Source organism: Xylona heveae (genome assembly GCF_001619985.1).
Source record: "Xylona heveae TC161 unplaced genomic scaffold L228scaffold_9, whole genome shotgun sequence".
Classification (NCBI taxonomy): domain Eukaryota; kingdom Fungi; phylum Ascomycota; class Xylonomycetes; order Xylonales; family Xylonaceae; genus Xylona; species Xylona heveae.
The window spans coordinates 250,618-266,631 of record NW_017264201.1 but is presented as its reverse complement, the minus strand read 5'-3'; the positions used below and the strand labels follow the sequence as shown (position 1 = coordinate 266,631).

The 16,014-nt window shown below is 49.8% G+C and overlaps 5 protein-coding genes across 5 annotated transcripts; 2 read left to right on the top strand and 3 right to left on the bottom strand.

Annotated features, from left to right (window-relative positions):
* Positions 1-96: 96 nt before the first annotated feature.
* On the top strand, positions 97-1,457 carry L228DRAFT_240391 (hypothetical protein; the record flags this gene model as incomplete). The annotated part of the gene is made up of 3 exons (XM_018331232.1): positions 97-595; positions 646-663; positions 712-1,457. The coding sequence occupies 3 exons, from the start codon at positions 97-99 to the stop codon at positions 1,455-1,457; spliced, it is 1,263 nt and encodes a 420-aa protein (XP_018186166.1).
* A 579-nt stretch (positions 1,458-2,036) lies between these two features.
* On the bottom strand, positions 2,037-5,282 carry L228DRAFT_249377 (hypothetical protein). The gene is made up of 4 exons (XM_018333082.1): positions 4,793-5,282; positions 4,021-4,685; positions 3,807-3,968; positions 2,037-3,754 (listed from the first exon to the last, which is right to left on the bottom strand). The coding sequence occupies exons 1-4, from the start codon at positions 4,803-4,805 to the stop codon at positions 2,264-2,266; spliced, it is 2,331 nt and encodes a 776-aa protein (XP_018186165.1). The 5' UTR covers positions 4,806-5,282; the 3' UTR covers positions 2,037-2,263.
* A 488-nt stretch (positions 5,283-5,770) lies between these two features.
* L228DRAFT_240389 (ras-domain-containing protein) lies at positions 5,771-6,851 on the top strand (the record flags this gene model as incomplete). Its single annotated transcript, XM_018331231.1, has 2 exons — positions 5,771-5,839; positions 5,916-6,851. 2 exons carry the CDS (start codon positions 5,771-5,773, stop codon positions 6,849-6,851), a joined length of 1,005 nt encoding a protein of 334 aa, XP_018186164.1.
* A 1,378-nt stretch (positions 6,852-8,229) lies between these two features.
* Positions 8,230-10,798, bottom strand: L228DRAFT_253808 (glycosyltransferase family 39 protein; the record flags this gene model as incomplete). Its single annotated transcript, XM_018333780.1, has 6 exons — positions 8,230-8,711; positions 8,770-8,958; positions 9,014-9,773; positions 9,825-10,377; positions 10,435-10,559; positions 10,652-10,798. The coding sequence occupies 6 exons, from the start codon at positions 10,796-10,798 to the stop codon at positions 8,230-8,232; spliced, it is 2,256 nt and encodes a 751-aa protein (XP_018186163.1).
* Positions 10,799-13,102: 2,304 nt separating this feature from the next.
* Positions 13,103-15,081, bottom strand: L228DRAFT_213349 (MFS monosaccharide transporter; the record flags this gene model as incomplete). Its single annotated transcript, XM_018329979.1, has 5 exons — positions 13,103-13,470; positions 13,533-14,245; positions 14,333-14,815; positions 14,889-14,966; positions 15,026-15,081. The coding sequence occupies 5 exons, from the start codon at positions 15,079-15,081 to the stop codon at positions 13,103-13,105; spliced, it is 1,698 nt and encodes a 565-aa protein (XP_018186162.1).
* Positions 15,082-16,014: the final 933 nt, after the last annotated feature.

The following is a 16,014-nucleotide window of genomic DNA, read 5'->3' as shown; positions in this document are numbered from 1 at the left end:
TCTACCACCTATTTCTACCTCATCTAGTACAATATCTATCGCGGCAACCGCATCACTAGATTTGATACAGAAAAAAGAAAACACACCCTTCCCGTCATGCGGTCTGCCTTGACTATTCCGCATACCCGGCCGCCCACGACCAGAACATTCCACTGCCTACGCACGACAACAGGCCACTTTGAGACGCTTCATAACGGGGATACACACAGAGGCAGACATGCCCCGCTGACGCCGTCGAGGAGCTACACGCACCCGACACATCCATCTCGATCACGAACAGTTACTCGCGCAAGTAGCCCTCACTCGCCGCGGCGGCATCCAACGTCCCACTTCAGCCCCTATGACGCCTCACATGCTTCACCTACCCGTGGGGCATATCTGAGTGCAAATACATCGGCACATCTCCGCCGGCGCGGCCTTGCAAGCATACAGTCCGATGACCGCGCATTGCCCAGCGTCTGGTTCAACTCGCGCAATTCGCACCTCCAGGAGAGAGACGGGGACAATGGGCGTCCAATTGGACCGAATAACGGCAATGGTGGCAGTGACAGAGACAGCGGTCCTCCAGACGAACGAACACTGAAGCTGGGAAAGAGTACGTTTTCTTATCCACCACACCCTACCCTACCTATTTATTCTTTATAGCCACCTCTCTTGATTCCTGTAAGCTCTATTGCTCAAAGCTGCGTACTAACATACGACTTTTTCCAGCAATTCGCATCCTGCAAGAACGTCTACCAACCCTACTCGCCTCTCCACTACCACAAGAGATTCTCTCGCCGCATATCTCTCTGCATCTCTTTCCGTCTACGCACCCGCATCTACCCACTGTTTCGGGCCGGGTCGCATACCTCGCCGCGCTCTGGACCGCGCCTGTCGCATGGGGCCGGGTGCCGATAGTGGGGAACGTCAAACTGATCATTCTCTCCGAACGCATGGTCAAGGGCTCTTCATCATGTTCATATTCCTCCTCCCCTCCTTCTTCTTCCTCGTATCCTCCGGCCTACGACACCGACTCCCCGCCTTCAGACCCACATTCAAGATCACCGCACGGAAGATCAGCAGGCTTTGACGAACGTCTGATTGTCCGATGGCGCACCTGCGGCAAAACCAAAGGCAAAGGCATGGGCGGCGCTCTGTACCGGGGCATCGGCGCGCGCGAGCAAGTCGACAAGATCACAGAGTTTCTCGGCGGCCACCATGCGCCGCACGACGACGAGGAGTTTACGGGCCTCTTCATCTTCGAATTCGACGACGAGGGGCGCATCCTCAGCCACACCATCGAGCATGTAGACGAGACCGGCAACTGGGATAAAATGGCCAAAGTCATTAGCGTGACGGACTGGCTGCTAGGTAAAGCGCGCTGGAAGAGGGCGCATGAGCTTGAAGAAGGCCTCGCTCTGGGGTTTTGCGAGACTGCGCATGCACATGTACGACATGGAGGTAAACGGGAGTAGCCTCCTTGCCTTTATTTTATGTTATTGTTTTTATTATCTTTTTTTCATGTTAAATTTTGTGTTGTTATTTCTATCTTATTATATTTTGTCCCGTTACTTCTATTTCATTATATCTTGTCTCTCACTATTTCTATATTATCCTTTCACTCCCCTCCCTCCCCGCTCTACTACTTCTCCCTAGTAACCTTTCTTTTTTTTTTCTTCTTCTCTTTATGTCTAAAGAGTCCACTTGACGGCGTTTGTTGGGAAGCTTGGAATCGTTGTATCCTCCCACTGGGCCAAATATGCACCCGGCCCCTACCTGTACCACTTACCTTAGTTGCTTCTACGTGTAAACGTACTCGGAATCTTGTGTACAATATCATGATATCCCTACTCTACTCTACTCTTTCAATATAACAGTGTACCTACCTACCTCACTCAATCATATAGCAGCGTATCTAACTGACTCAATTGACATAATACTACACCTAACTTAACCATATAACATTGCACCTACTGTCAAACATATAACACTGCACCTTGATGTACTACGAATGACTACATGAGCATAAACCTGAGCATTGAAATTAATACTGTGTGTAGTGGGAAGGGTGAAATGTATTGCAACTACCTACGGGTACTCCGTACCGTACATGTCAAGTTGTCAAGTCCATCCAATGACATCAATCACGAAAGAAATAAACAGCAACAACAACCTAGTACCCTAAATGTAATAAAATTAAATACATAGAGACAAATGGCTAAGGAGGACAAAGGGATAAAAAAATGACATTGATGAAAGAAAGAGACAGAACAAAACTACACTATGCATCCCTGCCGCCACCAAACAAGTACTCCGCCTCAAGACAATACCGCGCCTCACGACCGCCGCCAGCGCCTCGTTCACTTCCCCAGCAGACGACACCCGCGTCGACGATGCCTGCAAGGACGCCTTCCATGGCGCCGAGCACGGCCCAGCCGATTGCGCCGGCGATCAGGCCGACGACGTAGGCGTAGAGACTGCCGCGCACGCCGACGCCGCCGGTTCCACCACTGGCGCTGCTCTGGATGGTCAGGGTTCGGGCGGTGCTGACCCAGCCGCCGAACCCTAGGGCAAGGGACATGATGAAGCGGGTGGCATGGAGGAGGAGTTTGGCGAGTCTGTAGGGGAGTAAAGGGGATGAGGCACCGCCGCCGCCACCTGGTCGTGAAGAGGTAGTTGAAAAGGTTCGAGGGTGGAGAGTGGATGTGGGGGAGGCAGCGGCGAGGAAAGTCATCTGGGAGAGTCCGCGTGCGGAAATGGTCAATGGTTGGGAGTGAATGGCGGCGTAGGTCAGAGTGAGAGGATTAGTCAAGGCGGCGATTGGCGTGGGGATCAAGGAGTATGCGCAGACGCTGACGAGCGCGACGATGCGGCGGGGCAGGACGACTAGTGGCAGACGAACGAGGATGGAGAGTAAAGTGGAATAGCAAATGGTGCCGAATAACGTAGACGAGGCGTGGGTGAGTGCCGCCTGGACGACTTGCCGCGAGGTTGGCGCGGGAATGGCCAACCGGTGGAAATACCATTGACTGACGGTAGCAGCGGTGGTGGCGCGCTGGATCCCAGACCCCACGGCGAGCGTCCAGAGGTAGACCAGGATGAAAAAGACACCCAGCCACCATGTACCGGCGTCAATGATGAACATGTGCTTGGTCGCGGACAAGTGGCCGCCGAGAAAGACGCGCGTGAACATCCCCATCCAAACCCATGTCCATGCTACCACGCCTGCAAGAGTGGCGAAGCCGACAATGAGAAGAGCTGGATTGGCGGTAAGAATCCGACACGCAAACTCTAGGATTCCAATGGCTCTTCCAAAGGAGTGGCGTCCCCTGTAGACCGTATACGTCCAGAGAGCGGCAATGACTCCGGGAATAAAAGAGAGCCACCGCATGGCTCGATCTTGTACGCTCTTGCCGTGCCATTGCCCCTTGTAAGAGGATATTAAGGGATAGAGGGAAAACGAAAAGAGAATAATGGGGACCGCGATCAGGATTAGGTAAACCAGAGGCCGGACAAATGACCTGAGAATAGCGAGCCAAAGCAGAGAGACGATTACTGCGACAAGGGTATCGGTTGCTAAGAGATGAAACGATGAATGCAATGTGGTATAGATAGTATCACCGAGGGGATGTTTGCGGTCGGGCGCAGAAGTATGCAGGAACACGAGGAAAAATGTGGCGAAGAGAGAGGCAAGACAGATGAGGAAGAGGGATGCCCAGAATGGATCATGGCGTGGCGGTTCTACTGGTGGGTATGAAATTGTTGGAGGGACCTGCAAAGACAAGTCAGACTGAACGACTCTGGACGGTATAAAATGGACTTACACTAGAAGCATCAGAGCTTGGTGGTCGAGGGTGCGCAAATGCAGTTTCCTTGTCGGTCTCTCGCGGTAGAAAAGATGTCTTGGCGTCTGGTGGTCGACGGAATTGTTGAAAAGCAGGTGGATGGTCGTCTGGAGGCATTTCAATCGCCAAATCACCAGGATTCTGCACAAATTAGATTTACGTTGAAGAATGTCCCAGTACAAGAGAAACGTACCGAATGATCCAAAGGCTCGACACTGTCGCCTATGGATGACTCTAAGCCAATGTCTACCATTTTTCCTTTGCTTCTGCTCTTGTCGCTGCCATCCCATTCTCCATTCTCTTCATTTTCCTTTTCTCGCTCACCAAACGAATCTGGCTTCTTTGCTCTTGTCGACCGAGTGCCCTTCCAAGAGCTCCGAATACCCGCACCCTTGCCAAACAGTCTATCGTGAGAGGCTCTGCCTTCGGAGTTCTCGCTTTGACCGAGCCCAGATCCTCGACTAGCATCGTCATCGTCATCCACTTCCGACGAGTCCACCAGCCGGCTTCCGCCAAACTGACGCCGCGAGCGCTGCAGCGCATAGAAATCAGCCACCTCACGCTCGTGCTCTTCCTCGTCGTCCTCTTCCCGGAACTCGTCCGTCGCACTGTAAAAGAGCGGAGCAGGGTTTCCAGCTCGAGACGCGAACGGGAACTGCGAGACTTGCGATGCCGAGGGCTGATATGGGCTGCCCATGGCAGGTCGTTGTAGGATCGACCGGGACGACGGAAATCTTGAAGGACCCGGGTTCAGACGCCGCTGGCGATCCGAGGGGTTTCGGGAGGAAGTATCATTGTTGGCATCTGGCTGGAGGAAGGAGATTCGGGACTGCGACTGAGCCAGGAAGCGGGAGGCGTCTGCACCAAAGAGAGTGATTAGATCGTTCCAGGTCAACATCATTCAAACATGCAGTTCAAAAAAAAAGAGCAGTATAGAAACTGTGCAATGCGAAGACTGTGCTTACATTCAGAAAACATATTCCTCGACCGCTTATGTTCCTCCTACGCCTTTCGCCGTGGCCGTCTTGTGGGGGAATCAACCCAAAAGGTCCCAATGTCTGGTTCAGCGATAAGCGTAGTAAGTGCGGGTAGCGTGAGCAACGACCTAGGCAGGTGATCCAGCCGGAGTCTACAGCCTAACGGAAGTGTTTCAGGCAGAAGACAGGAAATGATAAAATAGAAGCCTGTCAGTCACAAGACAGGACAAGTGTGAAAGATAAGGTGAGAAGATATCATCCAGGGGCGAAGGGAAAAGACAAAAGGATCAGTAGGCCCGACGTCGCTTTGTCGGACAAAGCTGGAGAAGCTCAAGTCTAAGCTGCACTGGATGCGGTGAGGTGAATCACTCCGGGGATGGTGTAAGCGAGTCCAGGTTACTCCCGGGCCGTAGGCAGATCCGGTGCGTGCGTGATGCGGAACAATGGGAGGGAGAGAGACAGAGATTCAATGTCCTTTGTGATGAGGAATGTACCTTTTTCTTGATAAGGCTCTGAGATATATTCCTCACAGATGCACTTCTGTCTCTTTCTTTTTTCTACTCAACCATTGCTTTTGATCATCTTTGCGCTCAGAATGTCGTTGCACCCAGTCCAACGCTACGGCACACGACACCATCCAATGCGTCACTGATAAGCTATCCTACAGTAAGTTAGTAACACTTGAGATGCAAATACTACGTCAGACGAATTCGGTCTGATATGCACATTCTGACGTCGAGCAAAACTCCAAAGTCGCCGACTATAGTCCCTGCTGCAGTGATTCTACACATTCAATCAATTCATTACAACGCTACCCCGTTCATTTTAAGAAATACTATTAAAGAAACGCCTATTCCTGAATCCCATTCAAGATCCCAAATCTCTCTCATATACCACCTCAATCCCTCGGAGCATTCTCCGAACGGCGCATCAAGACCCCTAACCTAAACATCCACAACAGTGTGGATGTCGCAATCATGGGACTACATAGCCAAACTCGTCTGCATAGGCGACTCAGGCACCGGTAAATCAAGCGTACGTTCTATACTCTTCCACTCATTCCTTCTGCCATTTTCTTGCCTACCTTCAATTCCACTAATACTTCCGCCAGCTCACAATCCGCCTCTGCGAAGGACGCTTCTCACCACACCACGACGTGACTATCGGCGTTGAATTCGGCTCGCGCATTGTCCCAGTCGGGCCTCCTTTTTCCTCTGCACTATTATCCACATCTGGCAGCGCAGGCGCTGCATCTATTCCTCGCGACCCGTATCAATCCGCATCTACCGACGACGACACCACCACATCTCACGCTACTTCAGATCCTTCAACGACTAATAATTCCAATGACACAAAGTCAAAATCCAAATCTAAATCCAAATCCAAACCTGACGCCCCAACATCATCAGCATCAGCACCGCAAAAATACATGAAACTCTCCCTCTGGGACACTGCCGGACAGGAAACATACAAGTCCATTACACGCTCCTACTTCCGCGGCGCCAGCGGCGCGCTGCTCGTCTTCGACATTACCCGGCGCGCAACCTTTGAGCACGTCACGCCGTGGCTGCAAGACCTGCGACAAATTGCCGAAGAAGGCATCGTCGTCATTCTTGTCGGGAACAAATCTGATCTTGCCGATGACGAGGAGTCGAATGGCGAGGATGATGCCTCTACCAGCAACGGCCACCTGAACGGCAGCATCTCAAATAACACTGAATCAAAACCCAAACGCAAGCGCGAAGTCACACCCGAAGAGGCAGAAGCATGGTGCAAACAGAACCAAGTCTTCCGCTACGTCGAAACGTCAGCGAAATCCGGCGTCGGCGTCGAGCGCGCCTTTCTCGAGGTCGCCGAGCGCATCTATCAGAATATCCAGGCGGGCAAATACGACTTGAACGATCGGCGGTCCGGCGTCAAGGGACCCGGTGCCGGTGGCCCGGGTGCGGGTGCGGGTTCGCGAGTCACTGGTAATACAGCGCGGACGGTCAATCTGAGCATGAATGAAGTGGGTAATGCAGGGAGTGCAGGTCGGTGCTGTTATTAGTCGAGTCTTGGACCTATCGTCTAGACCTTGCCTTGTATACTATTTCATTGCCTGGTATCAGCCTTCCCATATACGTCTTGTATACTACATTTCATTTACTTTATCACAGTCTATATCCATATACATCCTGTATACTAGCTAACTACCAACGTACCTACCTACCTACCTACCTATCTACCTACACTTATATCATTGAGTCTTCTATCCAATATATGTCTTATATCCCCTATACATCCTATACATCCTGTATACCTACGTTCTATACGTCCTATACTTCCCATATACATCCCATACATCCTGTTGACCAGAGGCACAACTGTATAACTCGCCCACTTTCTCGTGAATAAATACGGTCTGTATACTACTTTGTATTTGTATGCTACTTTGTATAGAAAGATAGAAACCACCCAGGTTTCACGTCAGACATGTGTGGCAATTAATAAGTTATATGTCACAGAACAGACAAGACAAGTATGTCCCAACCAAGACAAGGCAAGATGGTATCTACCTAAAGGAAACAATACTCCCAAAACAGGGAATAGACTCCCCGCGAGACAATGTGTTCCTAAAAGAGGCCATATTCCTAAAGGAGAGAAAATATCTAGGAGGGAAATGAAAATAGATCTACAAGGGAATAAATCTCGAGTAAAGACAAGCATGTCCCAACCACGACAAGGCAAGATAATGTATATCTAAACGAGGCAATACCTCCAAAGGAGGGAGTACTCTCAAATAAGGGAATACTCCCAAAGGAGGCAATAGATCTAGGAGGCAATACTCCCAAAGGGAGAAAAAAAAAAAAAATCTCAAGCAAAGACACGACATGAAAAGTATCCGTACTTGCATTTATAACACTAGGACTTAATGACAATGACAATGACAATGAGAATGACATTATTACCATATAATTAATAGGCTACTACTTACGTTCTTGACAAACCAAAACTTTATAAACACGATGAAAATCAGGACCAAAAATAGGATTCGAACTAAAAGTAGAACTGGGACGATAGTTAAGACTCGAAGTAGAATTAGAACTCGAACTAGTCTGGATTCTGTAGATTGAAACCTCCATTTTAAACATACACATGCACATGACATGCACCGACTTGCAAAAGCAGAGCAGCGAGAGCCAAGGAGCATGCAAACCGCAAACTAAGATAGGCCAAAAAAAGGAAATTGGATTTTTTTATTAGGCTCAAAAAGGGAAAGAACAAGAAAGTAGAAACGAGAGGGTAAAAAGAAGTAGGACGGTAATAGGCGAAGTAAGGTGATAATAGAGGAAATAGGCCAGAAGGGAAGAAGGAAAGAAATAGGACAGCAGTGAAGAAGATGGCAATAGAGGAGTAGGACAAAAGGGAGAAATGGGACAAAAGAATCAATCAGTAATCCGCCAGCTATCAAACCACTTGAGATATCTCCACTGACTACTGGGCCCCTTCATGCCGAAGCTAATAGGAGAAAAGAGCGCGAAAAGGCCAATGACGAGGACGTACAAGGCCAGATACGTCGCCCAGTAGGCATACGTGTTGAGCGCCTTGTTGGACGACGGGAGGAGCGACCGACGCGTGACGTGGTCGACAAAGAAGCCAAAGCAGAGAATGGCAAAGTACAGAGCCGGGTAGTAGTGGTGGACATAGGTGACACGGGCCATGGCGACAAAGGGGAGGTAGTGCAGCGCCCAGCCGGCCAGCGGGTACAGGCCCGAGTAGTGGATGCGGTCAATTTCAGCGGGTTTGAGCTCCTCGAAGCCGCGCTGCCACCGGAGAAGGTACCATGCCACGACAAGGCCGACGGCGCCAAGCGCTGCGGTCGAGCCCCAGTACACGACTGGGTTGCCCAGGAGGAAGTACTTGACGACTATTGATGATCAGTATAACTAAATTTGGACAATGAAGGGTGATTGGACTAGACCTACCGCCGTCATCCCAGCTGCACATGCGGAGACCGACGTGCAAAATGGGCCACTGCCAAAACATGGAGGCGAGGTCGTCCTGCTTGTCGGGATCGGGAACGAGGGCATTGTTCGACGTCATCATGGCCACGTTGAGGTGCATAAAGTCCCGCAAAAATGGAGACTTGTATGATCCTGGGTCACCGTCGGGCACTGCAAAAAGTCAGCTGGATTCGAAGGAAACACTAGAAGACCAAGATATACATACATCTCTCGTTCCAGTGGCTTTCCACGTTCCAATGAGTATAGACATCACGCGGCTTGTTCTCCCTGACGCAGGTAGTCTCAATCTGCTTGAAACCCCATTGTGGGAGATTGACATTGCCGGCACGCAGGTAGCAGTTAAGAGCATTATGCTTGAGACGAAACGAGGTCGTCAATGTCCGGATTCTAGACCGGTCACTCGAAGCAGCGTCATCGACAACCTCAATTGTCCAGTGATCCTTGTCGTCGCCAATGGTCAAGTTTCCATAACCGGACACTTCGTAATCCGCCTTGGTCTCGGGAGCGGCAATCTGATGCGAGTGGAGATTACGGCCCGTCTGTGCGTGGATAAGTCGAATAGTATCGCCGTCGGCAATGAATCGAAGCGGCCTCTCTGGGTCGTAGTCTTGCTCGAACCGGTTCGGATAAAAGAACCAGTCATTGTTGGCATCCTTGTGGTGGTAGCAAGTAACTTGCTGCTGCTGGGAACCTTCGGGAAAAGTCTGAACGTGAGAGTGGAGCAATCCACCACCGTAACCCATATTCTTCAACGTCGCGCGGGATCCAATGGCAATCTCAAGCGGGCTGTCCTTGCCAACGTCGGTTCCCTTGAGGTTTGCCTGGAATAATGAGCTCATTTGAGCGTCACCAGGACCGCTGTTCTCCAGAATGAGGAAATGGACCCAGAAAGAGAACATGTAAACAAGCGTAGGAATGACAATGAGGCCGATAACACGAGCAAACAAATGAGAAGCAAGTTCAACCTAACATCAATTAGCTCTGATATGGTTTCCAATCTGGATATGAGTTCTCACCTTTGGCATCTTGACGTCGCCAAATTTGGTCCATAGATCCTCGACCGTGTACAGTCCGACCAAGGCAGTGCAGAAAAGTCCAACCCATTTGACACTGCAGACGCAGCCAATGGAAAAACCAGTCAGGCAGAGCCAAGTCCACCACTCGATGGAGAAGCTCTGCTTCTGGAGCTTGTGGAAACGGGCCCAGCAAAGCACAGTCGTAAACGTAAAGAAGAGAAGCATAGAATCGAGGAGGATGAATCGGCTAATGGTGGCATACGAGTTCTCAAAGAGCACCATGAGCGTCACCAACCAGACAGCAGCCCTCTTCAAATCGAGTTCACGAGCAGTAAAGTACGCCACTGGCACGCAGAGCGCGCCAAATGTCGCATTGAAAATGCGCATAAAGGCATAGTTCACCTCCTCAGGGTAGGTATCACCAGATTTGAACTCAAAAGAGCCATTGTAACCAGCCATGTATCCAGACAAACCAACAAGCATCTTTCCAAGCGGAGGGTGCACATCAAAGTAGAATTCTCGTTTCAGGTAGTGAGAGCCGAACTTTCCAAAACTATGACTCTGTCAGACTTGGATCATGTTGCCGATACACATATGATAAAAGACTTACTGAGCCTCGTCCCAGGTGACAATGTTAGACTGGCTAATCTTGTACATACGGGTGAAAAAAGAGAGGAGCGTGAAGATGATTGGAGCAATGATAAATTCATATTCGTCAAGAGTCCGGAGGATTGACTATATAGTTGTTAATCGTCAATTCCACGCAAAACCACCATTGTCGCCCTCCTCAAGCGCTAGACTTGAAAATCAGACGCCGATGAACTCACCTGCCACTGAGCATTGGACTTGCCCTTTGCCTTTTTATCATCCACCTCGGTCTCCTGCAAAGCATGGCCATTGTGCTTCAACTCGGGGACATTTCTCCGGCGCACATCATGACCATTGAGGTCCGCGCCAGTAGCTAGGCTTGCCATGGCGGTGATTATTGTTTTTGTCCGAATTGGTTATTTCAATGGTGTTATTTCGTTCGTCCGGGTTTGGTATTTCGGTCTGTCCGCTCGTCCGAGTCTTAATATTGTATTTCAATCCGTCCGTTTCGTCCAAATCTCGAAATTGTGATTCGTCTATTCTGGTTCCGCTGTGATGTCGATCCCTCAATTCATCGATAATCTGTCCTTTTAATCTGATTCCGTTCGTCCCTTTGCCGTGGAATCGTTTCCGTTCAAAAGTGACTCCTCCGTTGCGGGCCGATTCCCAGTCTTCCCTTCTAGTGACCTGTCCTTTGATTCGAACCACCAAATTCTAAACGTCGAAGCCCTATCCTCGAATGCTCAGATTCCCGGGAATTGTAGTATCTTGGCCTTCAAGCGTTTGATCGTAAAGCAGACAAGTTACTCTCTCACGCCTGTCCGACAGTGCAGTAAACTCGTCAACTCGTCAACCTGCCTTCTTTTAAGCGTTTTCGAAGCAGGAGCAGCAGCAGTGGTGGCGGAATGTACCATGCGTTGTTCGAAGGAAAACAGCACGGTAAGATGTTTGGTTAGAGCCTTAAGTGTTTCCACGCCCTCTTCTCAGCCTGTCAGCCGGTAAGACCACCCTGTCCGAGTCTATCCTTTAACCACAACTTCAACCTCGACTTCAACTTCGGGTCTGCACGCTGTTCAAGCCGTACAAGCTTTCCAGCTCTCGCCCAGCTTCAATTCGTCTCAAGGAGAATCTTAGAAAAAGAGATGCGTTGTCGTTGTCGTTGTCGTTGTCTTTGTTTGACAATCTCAAGCTGCTCAAAGCTATCCAGCTCTCGCCCAGCTTGAATCTAGCTGAGCTGAAATAAAATCAAAAGAAAAAGAGGATGGAGTGTCTTTGTCTTTGATTGACAAAAAAAAACGAATGTTGTAGTGACTCGACAGTCTTTGTTCTCCTGAAACGCAAACGCAAACGCGACAACGTTTATGTTCCGTTCCCTCGTTCGTTTATCCCTGGAGATGGCGGTTCGGTCAGGCTACGTATCTCGGTCGTGTACCTCGCTCTGTACCTCGTACCTTTTTTAGCTGGCAGGTGGAGGGTCCTTGGTCCCTTAGCAGGTTAAGGTACCTAGCGTTAGTGTACGAAGCTACGGCGTTGCAGTACAAAGCGTACACTACACTACACTACACTACAGACTACACTACAGGTTTGAACTGGTCTCTGGTCTGCGACTCTGTCCTGCTGTCCACCCCACACGAAACCCTGAGGTCCCCCCAAATGGCCGCCTCCCTCGCCCGTTGCCCCTTGGTTCGACGGTTCTCGTAAATTTACTTCGTACTCTACTCTCACTTTCAGGTCTACGGAGGACAAAGTAGCTTACTCCTACGAGTACGCGACTTTGCGTACGTAGTACACGAACGACAGGGACGACAGGACGAGTACGGAGTAAGGAGACCGCAGGGTCCCAGGTTCAACCAAGGGTCCCAACCAAGGGCCACAACCAGTGCAACGCAAACGCAAGGGCTCGAAATTCGAACTTTTTTCACATTTACATATTGTCAAGTGTCAACGTGGCTCGATTGTGAATGATCACAGTTTTGATTGTACTCTACAAATTGAACACACCAAGAGAATTATACTCTAGAATACATAGAAAAGTAAGTTGTGTTTCTTAAATCAAAAGCAAAATATAGCAGTCAATAAACAAATCAAAAAGGAAAAAAAAAAAAAAAAAAAAGCTTGATTCAATACAAATAAAAATATGAATACAACAAATACAAATACAAATACGTACAAAAATCACCAATCTTGAATGAAATGGTATAAATGAAACATGTTGATAATCATGATAAGGTAATAAATAATATGATAATCATGATATGGTAATAAATAATATGACATATAAAAGAAGAAAAAAATAAAATGACCTAAAACGAAATGATGATACATCATACAGCATGTACCTTGTACCTTAGATATGAGCGGTATTACAAGTAACTCCGTTTCTTCTGCTTGCCACACGGGTCCAGCTAATCTTGAAAAATGTTTCGTACCTATCGTACCTATCGTGTCTATCCTGCCATCTCTTGCAATAAGGAAAGAAAGAAAAGAGACATGTTTGAACTTTCTGCCCAGTCTTCAGTCTATATGACGAATCAGGGGCCCCTCTTTGGTCATCATAAACATACACGTCATTGATGCTGGATGAAAGGCGAAGAAGAAAAAAAAAAAAAAAAAAAACTATTTTCACATGTGCCAACGAAAATGAGACATTTAAAAAGAACACTGATCCCAGGGTAATCAAGAGTACGAATCTAGTCTTCGTCCTGTCCGAGGCGGCGATAACTGCCCTCGCTAGAGCTTCCGTTTCCTCCCTTGGTCCGCTTCACCATCTTGGAGATCCAGCCGCCGACGCCTTCGCCTCTTCCGTCGTCTCGACTCGGTAATTGCGGCTTGCCGTTCTCAACCGAGACAGCCGGCGGGTTAATGTCCAGACCAGGAATCGCAGCATTAACTCCAGGAGCACGGCGAATATCGAGTGATGGTACAGGAGAGCCCATGCCAACGAGAGACTCGCGCTCAGCGTGAGTGGATGGCGTAGGCATGGCCGTAGTCGCATCACCAAAGAGCTGACTCATATCCTCGAGGCGAACACCACTGGTTTCGGGGTAGATAAAGTAGACTGAGATCAGTTAGGACGAGATTGTATCAAAAGAGTGGAAGTAGGTAGGAGGGAAAACGTACCAACAATGAAACTAACGGCGCAAAAGAACGCATGCACGAGGTACAACCGCCACTTGATCCATTCTTGCAAAATTGGCGTAAGCTCGCCGACCAGCCAGTTAAACGCCCAGTTGGCGGCAGTGCTCAAGCTGGCGCCCTTGGCGCGGATGCTCAACGGCAGAATTTCTGGCGGATATAACCATGGAATAGGACCCCACGAGGCGCCAAAAGCAGCATTGTATATCATGACAAAGACGACGACCAGTGTGGGTGTGTAGTGAATGTCAATGTAGATAAAGTAGGAAATGGCGGATAACGAGAGCACCATGGCGACCGCGCCAGACAGCAAAATGACACGGCGACCCCAGCGGTCCACGAGATACCACGGTGGAACGGTCGAAAGCAGATACGTAAGTCCGTTGACGCCAGTCATCAAAATAGCGTCACGGCCAACCCAGCCGGCAGACTCAAAGACGAGAGGCGCATAGTACGAGATAACGTTGATACCGTTCAGCTGAGCAAACGATTGAGCGGACATGGCGATAAAGACCCGCTTGTAGTATCGCCTGAACATGTCTCGGTAAGACCGCTCGCCCTCCTGCCGCTGCAGCAGCACATCCATTTTGATTTCGCGATATTCGTCCCGTGCTTTGGGGTTGTGGATGTCGCCCTTGCCATATAAATTCGCAATGACAACAATGCCTTCCTCGTCGTGGTCATTATCCAATAGCCATCTATGATATCAATTGATTAGACCATTGGCTTTTCCCCCCTAGAATAAACTTGTCATTTTTGGGGGAAAGGGGCATATTGCGACTTACCTCGGTGACTCGCAAATAATCAAGCTTCCAAGACCAAGCAGAGCGCCCATGAAACACTGCAAAAGCAATGGCACACGCCAGGCGAAATCATTTTGGATATAGCTGCAAAAGTAGTCTACCCACACACTGGCCGCATAACCACAAATGTTGCCTGAAAATTCGATGCAGGCGAGTTTGCCACGATTGTGCGGGGGAGAAATCTCCGACTGATATACGGGCACAATGGTTGACAGGGCGCCGACACCCAGACCGGCAATCACACGGCCGATATACATCATGGGCATGCCGGTGGCACAAGTCTGCAGTGCACCGCCGATGAAAAAGACAATGGAGCCATAGAGAATGGTCTTTCGGCGGCCTATCAAATCGCCAATTCGTCCTACCGACAACGAAGCAACAAAGGCGCCCACTTCGAGGATGGCCACCATGGTACCAATCTCTGCGCGAGTTGGCTGGTTAAAATAGTCTTTAAAGTAAGGGCCACTGCCATTGGTCAGTAAGTTTGTATTCACCGTGAAAATCCTTGTAACCGGAGATAGCATCGAGGAAAACCTACGTGATAATGCCCGACATGACACCCTGATCATATCCAAAAAGGAAAACGCCTAATGATACAAATACACTCGTAAAGTAACTGGTCGGGGTCAGTCCATGGGCCCAAGAGTCCACATGCCAAAGATTGTGAGAACGTACATGAGCGGCTTGCCGGTCAAGCCGTGCATCCGGCTCGAAGAAATGTTGCCCGTCATGATGATGGCGATGGCCTTCTCGACAATGGAAATGTGACGAGGCGCAGGGCGCGGAATCTCAATCGCCTCCTTATCGACTCCACGCTGACCTCTTCTGCTGGCAGCAAGCTGCTCGAGTCGCTCTTGCTGCTGTTGGTGGAGTTGATAGTGGACGCGCTTTGGACGGCGGGCACGCGGAGTCGAAGTGCCAGTGCCCGTGCCAGTGCCAAAACGATCCTGGTCAAAGGATTCTTCTCGAAGTTTGATTTGAAGCGGATCCTCCTCGTCGGCAATCTGCTCAGCGAGGTCACCAGTGTCACTCCACAGAGAAAAATCCGAACCCTCAGAGTCGGAGGAGTGTCGCGAGAGATAGCGACGATGATGTCGATGATGTCGCTTCTCAGAAGTGGACCCGGGTGTCGAGGGCGACTCCGGCGGATAATGCACCAGGCGGGACGAGTTGGACAAGGTGCGAAGTGGAATACTAGCGGGCCGGCGCGATGAAGCGGAAGAAGGCGGAGGAGGAATTGTGATGGTGGGCTGGGCTGAGAAAGAGCAGCCTCGTCTCTCTAGGAAATTTTTTTATTTATTTTCTGCTCTTTTCCTTGCAGTCTCTTTCAGACTACTATCTCAACTTCCTTTGCCTGACACTTGCAGTGCCGGGCATGCAGCGATAGGCGAGTAATGGTGGCCCAGAGGGGTCCAGTGACGTTGGTTCCGGGGATCAGTGGGCCGGTGGTTGTGATTGGGGGGCAAGGATACCGCACACAACGTGCGTGTGAGCTGTGGTGGTTATGTGAGTGGCTCCGACTGCTGCAAAGGCTGGCTGGCTGGCTGGCTGACTGACTGACCGCTGGCAACAATCAAGGCCCCTCGCCCTTCGGCCCGTGTTGATGGATGATCGTGTACAAAGAAAGAGTGGAAGACAAACAAGACCGATTGGGAGGACTATCG

Coding starts and splice junctions, on each gene's coding strand:
- L228DRAFT_249377 (XM_018333082.1), bottom strand. Junction 3,969..4,020: donor TCGAGCCTTTGGATCATTCG/GTACGTTTCTCT, acceptor TAATTTGTGCAG/AATCCTGGTGATTTGGCGAT. Junction 3,755..3,806: donor CAAGCTCTGATGCTTCTAGT/GTAAGTCCATTT, acceptor TTGTCTTTGCAG/GTCCCTCCAACAATTTCATA.